We start from the raw sequence: 11,947 nt of genomic DNA, 5'->3' as shown, positions 1-11,947 counted from the left end.
TTTTAAAAAAGTATAAAATGTCAATGCTGTAAAAAATAATTCTGTACTGTTTAATTTAGGAATACACAGCTTCAGAGCTTGCAAATTTTGATTCTTCAGAATGTCCAGTACTGAGTATAAATCAGTATCTTCAGAGACCACTGGAAATGATCCAGAAATACAAGAACTTCTTAAAGGTAATTTTGTATTAATTTTTTACAGTCAAAGCTATGCATGATTAAAGAAATGTTCTTTTTGCTGGGGCAAACAATTAAATATAATTTTAAATGTATATATTTTTTTCAGTTGTGTGTAAATAATGACATTGATTTGAAACATCTAATATGATTTGTAGGAACTGATCAAAAATAAGGCAAGGAATGGACAGAACTGCTGTCTTCTAGAAGAGGCCTATGCCATGGTGTCTTCTCTTACCGTACGCTCTGAAAACACACACCATGTCTCTCTCATTGAGAATTATCCCGCCAATCTGGAAGCATTAGGAGAGCCTATCAGACAGGTACTAACACACTGCAATTAAAGATTTAATCAAATTAAATATAATTATAATGATAAATATGTACTTCCACCATGTTAGGAAAAGCCTACAGAATATATATATTTTTAAATCATTGGTAGAACTTTTCATTGACCGGTCATGTAATACAGAATGTCCTTATCAATTAAAAAATCATGCTGGCAGGCACCCAGGTGGCACAGCAGGATAATCCGCTAGCACACCAGCGCTGGGATTCTGAACTCCTGAGTTCAAACCTCAGCTCTGCTATCGGTCGGCTGGGTGCCCTCTAGCGGGCATAATTGGCAATGCCTGCAGCAGTCTAAATTGGCCATTAAGAGTCTGCCGGGTGGATGAAAGATTGGACTGAAAAGTGGGTGGGGTCAACACCCACTAAGGTAGGGACTAGTAAGGACTGTGTAAGGACTGGTTAGTGGCCTGAGACGCCTGTACAGAAAGTGGAGGAGCACAGAGATCAGTGCATGGTTCTTAGCGTGCAAATTCACTGAACATGTGGGCGAATAAAAAGGGGTTGGTGGACTGTGCAAAAAAAAATTATGTTGGCAGGCTTATCTGTCATAAGCATAGTGGATTAGTACTGCGGCATGATCTATAGTTATTACAAGGGAATTTTACCTGCATTCTTTTTTCACATTATAGTATTTAGTGACTTGCATCTAAATTATTTTGTTTTAAATTTACAGCAATATCTTGAACTGTTTCCTTTATTACATCACATTTTATTTATCTTTTCTTAGTATCTACCACAAATACAGACTGCTTCTGGCATATTGCTGTCAACTTGAGGCATTAAAAATTATTTCCATTGCCCTCAAATCTGCTTTAAAATGGCTAATAGGGGTGAACCTACCACCCCTGACATTTACAGGTTTATTGATACCCTAAAGTAGAGAACTTTTGCAATAGAAAACAGAACTATGTATTAATTCTCCATTAATGCAAGACAAAAATTGGGGCAGTGTGATGGCACAGTGAATAGCACTGTTGCTTCACAACAAGAAGCTCCTGGGTTTGATTCCAAGGTAGAGCGGTCCAAGGTCCTTTTTGTGTGGAGTTGTGTGCATGTTCTCCCAGTGTCTGCATGGGTTACCTCCAGGAGCTTAGGTTTCCTTTTATAATCCGAAGATATGCAAGAATTGGAGATACAAAATTGCCTGTGATAGTGTTTAACATTAAACTTTAACTGATGAATCATGTAACCTAACTACCTGTCCTGTCAAGAATGTATAAAATCCTAACAAAAACAAAACCAAAATGTGTTAATTCAGGCTACATAAACTGAGTAAACAATTTTAATAAAAATAAAAAAATTGAGACAAATTGTTGTTGAAGATTGACTATAGTTTTGCTATAACAATTTTGTTTGTTTTTTTGCAGGGTCCTTTTGTAGTGTGGGAGGGTGCTCCAGGAATTAGAACTTCTTCAAGGGGCCATCACCGGCATGTCTTCCTCTTTAAAAACTATATCATCATCTGCAAACAGAAACGAAACACAAATACAGAAACCCAAGCATACACATTCAAGAATATAATGAAGGTACAACACATTTGCTTGGGTGGGGTGATTCAAACCTTCCTTGCCTGGATATCCAGCTTCAATGCAATGAATATGTATTTTGCTTTTTCTGACTTATCTGTCTTTGCTTTACTCTATGCTCAGAGATTTTTATACAATACTTATATAATGCAATCTTTCTGTAATACAACACATGGAGAACATAAGAAAATAGTGTTAATAATAATAATACATTAAACTTATATAGCGCTTTTCAAAAACTCAAAGATGCTTACAATTTTCAAACCATAAAACAATTAAGACAGACATGCAGACAAGAAACACCAACACCTAGCAACGCAGCAGTGTAGACTTTTTTTTTGACTATTTATGGAATTATGTGTATTGCCCTCCTTTAGTGCAGGACAGTTATCCAAAGCAAGTCCATCTTTAAATAAATATCTTGAAAATCTTTCAGTATGATTTAATTAAAACAGTTCTGCAAAAAATGTAAAAATAATTCATTTCAAGTCATTACAAATGTTTGATTACAGTTGTTACTTCCAATGATGGCACAGTTATTAGGTTTAGGGAGGCTTTTCACATGGGTGATATAGAAATATATAGATTTTTAAAAAAGTTTAGTAAATGTAATCATTTAAAGCTGCATTTTGTGTTTACTTTTGATGTCTTCATCTGATAATAAAATTAGTTGGACAATTTGAAACCTTTAACTCAAAAATACTAATTAGTAAAAAAAAAAAAAAAAAAAGAAAGAAATTGGGTAAGGGGCAAACACTTTTTTCTTAGTACTTTATTGTGTGAATAACCATCAGTCAGATTATTTTACCAATAATATAATTTGTGACAGTTGTTTTAAGCAGTAAAAATTTTGTAAATCAATCACCTCACATCTATATAAATCTCACTCAAAAACTTTGTATTTGAAAATATTCTATTTTGCAGCTTACAGATGTTGATGTAAATGAGACTGTGGAGGGTGATGAAAGGGCATTTGAAATATGGCATGAGCGTGAGCACTCCGTCAGGAAGTATACATTGCAAGCACGCTCAGTGATCATCAAGAACTCCTGGCTTCGTGACTTTCACAACCTCCAGCAACACTATAGCATGCCAGTGTGGAGTGAGTACTCTTTTATATTATTTAATTTTAAAAATAATGTATGGAATTGAATACATTTACAGTGCCATAAAAATATGTTTGCCCTATACTGCTTTTTATTTTTACTCTTTATTATGTTAGTTTAAATTTAAAAATGAGTTTAAATTCTTTTAGTTTGACATTTAAACAAAATTAAATATAATACAAAGACTGAGTAAACATATAACAATTTGTGAATAAATAGCAAGGTAAGCTAAAAGGTGCAGGCACACTATGCCACAAAATATCCAGAGAGGTTCATAAAAAATATTTTAATATTAAAAAATTTTAATCGCAATTAAAGAACCAAATTAATCGCAATTAATCGCAAACTAATAACTAAGCAAAATTTGAAGTTATGCACATTTTTATTGCAAGAACATGTTTACCAATAAAAACATTCATAAAATTATGATAAAATTATTAAATCTAAATTATTTTTAGAAAGCCAACCAATGCCTATATAGAGTTGTTAACAGCTACCTATCTTTCAGCCAGTTATTTAAAATGACAAGTCTGTTCACATTATCTGACAAAAGTAAGGATATTTTCCTGTTCATAATCCTGCCGCGCTCATAATATGAACCATTTCTAGATGCAACACCAGCAAATATAGAGAAGCATATAAAGAAGCAAAAATGTTGTCCAGTGGAATCAATGTTCATGAAAGTGACAGGTAGTTCCTCTGGAATGGATACAAGTTAGTAACAAAAAGACTTTTGAATTGCCATCTTTTTTTCTTTACCAGGGTAGTCTTTGGGTCAAAATACATTTTGTACTAATTTTCATGATTTCCCGGCTCATCTGATTGTTTATCTGCCAAACAGGTCCACCAGATTTTGAAGCAGTGTTAACTGATTGCACTGCAGAATTAGGACAGACAGTTAAGCTGGCATGCAAAGTTACTGGATCTCCTAAACCTGTAGTAAGATGGTTTAAAGGTAAGTATGACAATAGTTTGTGACAGAGACAACTGGTCCTTAAGCAAACTAGACCTTAATTCAAATTAGTTTAAAAAAAATCTAAAAAAAAATCTCCTTAAAAACTCTTAACAAACTTGTGGAAATTTAAACTCAAGCATATTTATTTTTAAAACAGATGGCCGGGCTGTGGAGGTGGACCCTCACCACATCATTATTGAGGACCCAGATGGTTCCTGCACTCTTATTTTGGATAACATGAATGCAGATGACTCAGGCCAGTACATGTGCTTTGCCACCAGCTCTGCAGGAAATGCCAGCACTCTTGGCAAAATTACTGTCCAGGGTGGGTCACACAGTTCTGGGAAAACCATCAACTTGTGTTTTCTTGTTATCTACTATTCATAAGCACAATTTGGGACATACTGTTAAAAAGTATACCCTGCTGAAATGTGAAGCAACCTTAGTAACTGCATTTTATTTTATACATTTGTAGTGCCTCCCCGGTTTGCAAGTAAATTAAAGAATGCTACCTTCGTCGCAGGAGATGATGCTCAGTTCACTTGCACAATACAAAGTGCTCCTAGTCCGAAAATAAGGTAATCATGCATTTACCGTTGCAATCAAAATGATTGCAAATTCTGTTTAATAGCAGAATTTAAAAACTTTCAGCTAGTTGCAATAAACAAATGGGACAAGAAAATTTTAAATGGCTCAAACACAAGTGCTGTCTCAAGCACAAATGATGCAACTAATCAAGGTCGGGCTAAGGTTTAGTGACTATAAAATTTTATTGCATATCAAAAATATGGCAAGAGAGTTGTTAAAATGTTAAAAGAAAGGATAATTGCCCTGCACAAAAAATGATGCAAAAAGAAAAGTTCTGGGATTTTGTTCTGGAACTTTTGTGGCCTATGTATCAGCAGTATGTCTGGAGCACCCTGCCTACAATGAAGCTTGGCGGTGGCTTGGTGATGCTTTGGGGCTGCTTTGCTTTCCTTGGCTTTGGAAACCTGCAGGGTGTGGAGGGCAAGATGGATTTAATTAAGTATTAGGAAATCCTAGGAGAAAATATCATGTCTTCTCGAGGGAAGCTTGAACGTCATTTAACTTTATAACAGGACAATGAATATTAGTGAACTAGAGGCTATTGTCCATGAGAAAATTGCTAAGAAATACTTTTAGAAGCTGGTGTCTGGCTATGCATCATGTTTGCAGTGGGTCATAACAGCGAAAGTACTAAAGTCGCTTGTTATAAAGGGGTTCAATAATTCTGAGACTGTAGTAGTCATTAAAAAGGACATTTTGTTTTGAATTTGAAGAAACCACTTGTTATATTAGTTGTGTTAAGCTATGGATTATTGGTGTAACGGGGCTGGAATGTATCTTGCCAGACAGCGCGAAGTGATACCCACACGTCTGCAGGAATGGAAACAGAACCCATCTGAAAATATTAAATTAACGTCAAACAGCACTTTGACTAAAAAGTCACTTACAAAAAAAGAACAATCACAAATAAATAAATAACAAATTAGCAGAAACAAAGTAACAAATTAAAGATATGAAACACCCACAACTATTAACGAAAGGACTGAAAAGAACAGGGATAACTCAGAAGTGAGAGCTGGATGTCAAAATATAGCAGGCTGTTCCGGCCATCTATGAGAAACCAGCCATTATTACAGACAGGGAACTGTCAGAACCTGCGGGCTCGTCTATGAATGAAAGGAACCCCTTCCATACCACTGGCAAGCAGATTTTAAATGGCTGCCACAACATTACAATTGGTTTATTTCAAACAGCTGAAAGTTTGTACATTTTGATAATAAACCTAATTTGCAATTTTATTGCAACTGTAAATTTGCTACATATTTAAATGCTGACCAAACCAAGACACGTGATTTCACAAATATTATTATACTGTTTTATAAAAATTTCTATCTGATTGAACCAGGACAATAAATTGTTTACTTCTTGCCCCTGCTTAGGTGGTTTAAGGAGGGTAAATTGCTAACAGACCAAGAGAAGTACCAGACATATACTGAACCACGCAGTGGATTAGTGGTTTTTATTGTAAAGAATCCTGGAGAGCGAGACTTAGGGCGTTATGAATGTGAGGTACAGTACAAAAAAAATTACTGATTTATTACACAATAAATATTTAATTAAATGTACCAGTTGGCCGGATATTATTAAATAATTATATGTTTAGCCTTACACAAGCAAGTCATTGCTACTGTCTTATGGTTTGCAGCTGTCTAACTGGCTGGGCAGTGTCAAGTCTGCAGCAGATTTGATCCTTCCTACTGTAGCAATGGCAAGAGATGACAGAGCACAGCAAGCCATTTATATTGAAGGTAAATAGGCTTGGATTTACACATTTAAAGTACTATATATAAAATGACCGAAGTATAACTTGGTAGATTTGATTTCTAAGGAATATTGACTAAAAACGTATGTAGCCACTTTGTGCAATAGGTGAGGAATACTATCTAACATCTATTTTTTTCCTCCTAGTAACAGAGCAAGAGACAAAATCGCCAAAGAAAACCATAATCATGTAAGTTAATCTAATCTAAAATAAAAGTTAATAATTTTTTTTGTTTAGAATAAATAATGGAACAGATTGCTTTTTTCAGATTGTTTTCCTGGTAATTATTAAATAGTAAAACTTGAAGAAAACCAGGGATACTTATATGATTTTTGAACAAGCCGATGGATATATTCAAATAGGAAGGTTTAAAAGTTAAAGTAACTGTAATTATATTGTCACAATGATAAGTCACCTATTGGGACCAGCCACCTAAGCTATTAAAACAGCTTTGACCCACCGAGACATGAACTCCACAACACATCCGAAGGGGAGTCCTGTGGTATCTAATACCAGGACATTACAAGCAGGTTGTTTAACCTCTGTACCCTGTGAGGTGGATTGCCTACAGAACATTCTTTGCCATCTTTTTCTTAGGTAAACAATACACATGTGCCTGCTGGTTTTATTGCAACTGTACATGATCTTCAAGAAAATCTTAAAGGGGGAGGGGCACAGATTACAGAATCATGTTCATTTGCCATGCTACTAATGGCCACCAGGGAGCCACAGATGACTAACAGTGCTGTTATTTTTAATAGGCAGTCTCTGTGCCTCATTACACAATAATTTGCTGTAGCTGGATTCCTTTATAATCCCGGCCTCTTATAATCCCAGCAGATCTTTGCTGAGATCTTTTCTGACCTGCTCTCTCTCGATCTCTCTCTCTATCTCTCTTTGAGGTTGTGATGCCAGGCCCAGACTTATCTGTTTTTTTCTGCCAACATGTAGGTTGGCTTTCTTTATACTCTTTCCAGGGAAGTTTTGTGGCATCATAGGACTCCGATCTTTTTGCCGTTACAGAAAAATGGTGAGCTGCCTCCAGTAGCAGCATGATGGCATCCCTATTAGCAGACCTCACATAGAAATCTTCACTGGACAAAAGCAGTGTCAGTTAGTGGAATGGCTGTTGCCCTCTCTTTACCCCTTTTATAGCAGCTGACAGTTTTTACTAAGTACCATCAATTTTTGAGAGAGTTTCTTTTGCTGCTTTATTATTTTTGTAGTTTTACTCTTTTTGTTTTGTGGTTCTTGGGTCACAGTTGTGTTCTGACTTGGTTAAGCATACTGCAAATTGGGTACATTTCCTAAAACTTTGTAAGTTTGGGGCTCCAGCTGTGTGTTCGTAGCAAGTCATCAAGGCTCTATCCTGTTACATCTTCCATTGCTCCAGTGTCCATGCCCAGTATCTGCCTGTTCATTGTGGGTGCTTTTGACCATGGACAAGAATTAGCATGGACTCTTTGACTGGCCTTCAACTATGCCCCGGTCCCATACACAGTAAATGCTCTTTGTGTTTGATGCACTGTGTGTTGTGGCATATTTATCTCTTTATCGGCATTAGAAGTATCTGTAAGTTGATCAAAGGAAGTCTTTCAACATATGCTGCCTTCAAGACCTGCCAGAGAGTATGTGTGTAGAATTCTGAAATGAAAAATGTGATAATTACAATACCATACTGCACACCTTAAGATGTGTTTGCAGGAGGAATGTGACAAAAAAAGCTTGAAATACTTAATCGCTTGGTATCCTCAGAGCAGCAATGTCTTAAGTATTGTGCAAAGGAATAGCAACATTACAATGCTGCAATGAAATAAATGTAAAACCTTTTTTATTAGCATTTTCCATAATGTCCCAACTGTTTCTGATTTAGGGTTGTTCATGTAGTTGTATTTTAGTTTTACAAAAAAATAAGCAAGAAAAAGCATAAAAAAAGCAAATATCACTGAAAACACTTGTCTTTAGTATCATCCAATATTTGTAATTACTAAATGCAAATGTAAGGTATTGTTGATAGACAGACATTGTTTATAAATGTATTTGCCTCTTTCAGATTTCACAAAACATGATATCACACAATATTGGATCCGATAGATAGATTTATATAAATACAAATGAAATAGTTTTTTCCAAATGTGTTTTTACATAATTTTACTTAATATTTGTGTAATATTGTATTTTTGTTTAATAATCTGAAATCATTCATTGTGACAGAAAGAACAAATACACAATATCAGAGGGAATTAAGAAAGGTGCAATTACCTTTTTCACACCTCAGTAAAACTCTATTACTAAAAAGACTGTGTTTTTCTTGTGCAGAGAGGAGACCATAACCACAGTTGTTAAGAACACTAGAATGAAACGCCACATGTCTCCACGCACATCATCTATGGGACTATACCGCACAGAGGCCTCCACCCCCGAACCATTAAAACCAAGACGGACAATTCCTAGAAAGACTGTGCCAACTTTATATGTCACTGAGCCTGAGGGGGCCATGGCCACGAACCCTAAATGGGTTGAAGTTGAGGAAATTATTGAGTATAAAGTGAATAAGTCACCCAAGTTGCCCAGAAGAAGAGGTCTTTCCCCTAACAAGAGACCACCATCCGATAACCCTAACATAAACAACTCCAACAACAAATTACTGGAGGAAATGCAGGTACCAGTGGTTACTGTGGACTTGCAAAGCCTCTTACATTTACATTTTCAGCATTTAGCAGACGCTTTTATCCAAAGCGACTCTTAAACAATAAGGAAAATATTAGATTGGATTGGATTAGCATATCAGCATTGGATTCAATTAATGGTTTGGATTTAGAGCAGCCATATGTGTTGGTGAACTTAAACACAGGCATTGATGATGCAACTTTTAAAACTTCTGATCCAAATGTTAAAATTAAAGATGATGACAGTGAAGGATACAGAGAAATCACACTCTGCTGATCCATTTTTTTCGTTTTCAGGGGCACTTCTGTAAAGTTTTTTCTGAGCCCATTGCAATCCGCAATATTCAGTCAATGAAAAAGAAAAAAATGGATCAGCAGAGTGTGATATAAAGCTAAAAAATAACTCCTAGGCGCTGCAGAAAATTAGAAAAGAATGGTAGGTGGCCAGAGCTTTAAAGCCCAAATTTCTGTCCAAGCTCTCAACTATACAACAATTGTAGAACTGCTTACAAAAAAAATAAACTAAAAAAAAACAGTAACCAGAAAGAACAAAAAAACACAGAATTTTAGGGAAAACCAATTTTACAGTACCAGTTTTTAGACATCTGTGTAAAGGTTTTTTTTTTTTTTTTTTTTGATAGATTTTAATTCCAAAATATACCAAAAATGACGTGAAACATTTAGCAGCTTCTAAATACTTGTCAGACACTTTGGATCATCTTACAAATGAGGCAGTGGTAGCTCATTGGTTAAGGTTCTGGACTATTGATCTATTGACTGTTGAAAGGTTGCGGTTTTAAGCGTGGCATCGCAAGTTGCCACTGTTGGGCCCAAGAGTAAGGCCTTAATTGCTTGTATTGTATTTCATCACAATTTTAAGTCTGTTTGAATTAAAGTGTCTGCAAAAGGGGTGTAAATGTAATTATGAGATTAAGTTTAATTGTAATGCAACAAAGCGCTATTGCTGCTTTGTTTTGCAACAATAAGACTAAATTATGTATGAATTTGTTTATGAATAGGTAAATTAACCTTTGTGTGTTTATATAGTAATATTTTAAATTTTTAAATTTTAAACATTAACATTTATTTAAAAAAGATTTATGAATTGTTAGTATGTTTGTAAAAAAAAAAAACACCATGGCATTGTTAGGAAACACCAATATTGTTGCAATATTGCTATTAAAATAAAGGGATTTTTTTATTTCAAGAGTTACAAGTTGGCTGAAGATATCAGTGGCTTTATTTGCTTTTTTTACTTAGCTGTGCTATAAAATACAAACTGACTCATGCCACTCTGCGTGCTTTGGTGTTCACAGCTATCTTTTTCACATGTGTGTGTTTATATATACATATGTTTGTATATTATTAAAAAACTTAATTAAACTAAATTAAAATGTTATGTTTGCAGCATGCTTAGAATTGATGTATAGTGTTTTCTTTGCCCAGCAGTATTTTTGGATGCAGTGATAGAGTGTGTTAAGTGACAATGATTTTCCAAAGTACACCCCAAACCCATTTCACTTTATTTACCACAATAACATGACGCTTTTTCATGCACTACTTTCTTGGGCACAAAGATCATGCATATTGAACATTTGTTTTCAGCCTTGCCCTACAAAGACTGAGATTTCTATGGATTTCGGGTGTGCACGGTAGTGATTAAAGACCTAAATTATTTGTAATCTTGCATTGTAAAATGTTTTTGTAGCAAATAATTGACACATTGTAACACCTGTTAGTTTTCTCATAAAGTTGACAAATCGGTAAGACTTCTTTGCAAGCCATCTTTGCAATGATGTAAATCAAAAAGCCTCTGTTCTTTTCATGATACCCTCACCTGTAACGAATTTACCTGCTGCTTGTGGAATGTCTTAGTGGTTTAACTTAAATGTTTATTGCATTTTTTTTTTGCCTGTCCCAACTTTTTTAGTGTGTTATGGTCATCAAGTTCAAATGTCAGTGTTTTCACAAAACATAGTCCTTGCTGTTCTGCACAGAATAAAATTTGTCTCTTTGACTTGAGAATGTTTTTCATTATTCTTAAAAAAGTTCTTAACATGTCATTTAGCCAACTAAGTGGACTGACAAAAGCTTTTTACTCAGTGATGTTAGTCTTGCCTCTCAGACACAAAGGCCTAATTAATAAAGTACTGTGTATCTGTTCAACAGGCTCTTCCATCTCTGCACAGGACTACTTTTGTGGTATTTTTTTATTTCTCTGACAAGGGCAGTTCTTGCCAGAAGATCGATTTGGCTGGCTAAGTTTAGAAAAGTTTTAAGCTCATGCAATGCTTCTATTTTAAAATTAAGGCCACTGTAGTCCTGGGAACACTCAACACCTTAGATATTGTTTTAAATTCTTGCCCTAATTTATGCCTTGTCTGTCGTGAGGGGAGGAAAACAGGACCCAAGATGCAGAGATAATTTTTAACAGAATATTTTATTAACAAAAAATAAACAAATAATAACAATCAAAGATATTAAACTTAACAAAGAAAAACTTAACTGAGTCGCGCACTGCAGGGACGGAGCCAGGCCAAAGAGAACCAGAGGAAAGGCCAAACCCGCGAGTGTGAAGTTCAGGTGATGAGATGGCTTTGTCACCAACCACGCTTCGCCACGGTTGGGAAGGAGCCAACCTGTTTAGGACAAGAGACAAAACCGAACTCGCCGCAGCGCAGTTCGGGGAACCAGATGGCTATGTCACCGGTCGCGCCTCGGCACGATCGGGAAGGAGCCAACCCGTTTAGGACAAGGGACCACCGAACTCGCCGCAGTGCAGTTCGGAGAACCAGATGGCTATGTCACCAAAGG

General features: G+C 35.6%; 1 protein-coding gene across 6 annotated transcripts in view; it reads left to right on the top strand.

Annotated features, from left to right (window-relative positions):
* obscnb (obscurin, cytoskeletal calmodulin and titin-interacting RhoGEF b) overlaps positions 1–11,150 on the top strand; it is a 195,640-nt gene extending 184,490 nt beyond the window's left edge. For all 6 annotated transcript variants that reach the window (XM_062991063.1, XM_062991064.1, XM_062991062.1 and 3 more), the window contains 11 exons: positions 60–176; positions 335–499; positions 1,895–2,053; positions 2,978–3,155; positions 4,001–4,114; positions 4,272–4,439; positions 4,590–4,692; positions 6,082–6,211; positions 6,348–6,450; positions 6,611–6,653; positions 8,784–11,150. In XM_062991063.1, coding sequence (XP_062847133.1) covers positions 60–176; positions 335–499; positions 1,895–2,053; positions 2,978–3,155; positions 4,001–4,114; positions 4,272–4,439; positions 4,590–4,692; positions 6,082–6,211; positions 6,348–6,450; positions 6,611–6,653; positions 8,784–9,213 — 1,710 coding nt within the window. In that variant the 3' untranslated portion in view covers positions 9,214–11,150. The remainder of the gene's footprint in view (positions 1–59; positions 177–334; positions 500–1,894; positions 2,054–2,977; positions 3,156–4,000; positions 4,115–4,271; positions 4,440–4,589; positions 4,693–6,081; positions 6,212–6,347; positions 6,451–6,610; positions 6,654–8,783) is intronic.
* Positions 11,151–11,947: the final 797 nt, after the last annotated feature.

The sequence above is a fragment of the Trichomycterus rosablanca genome, chromosome 3 (assembly GCF_030014385.1).
Source record: "Trichomycterus rosablanca isolate fTriRos1 chromosome 3, fTriRos1.hap1, whole genome shotgun sequence".
Classification (NCBI taxonomy): Eukaryota; Metazoa; Chordata; class Actinopteri; order Siluriformes; family Trichomycteridae; genus Trichomycterus; species Trichomycterus rosablanca.
This window is presented reverse-complemented; position numbering and strand designations above follow the sequence as displayed.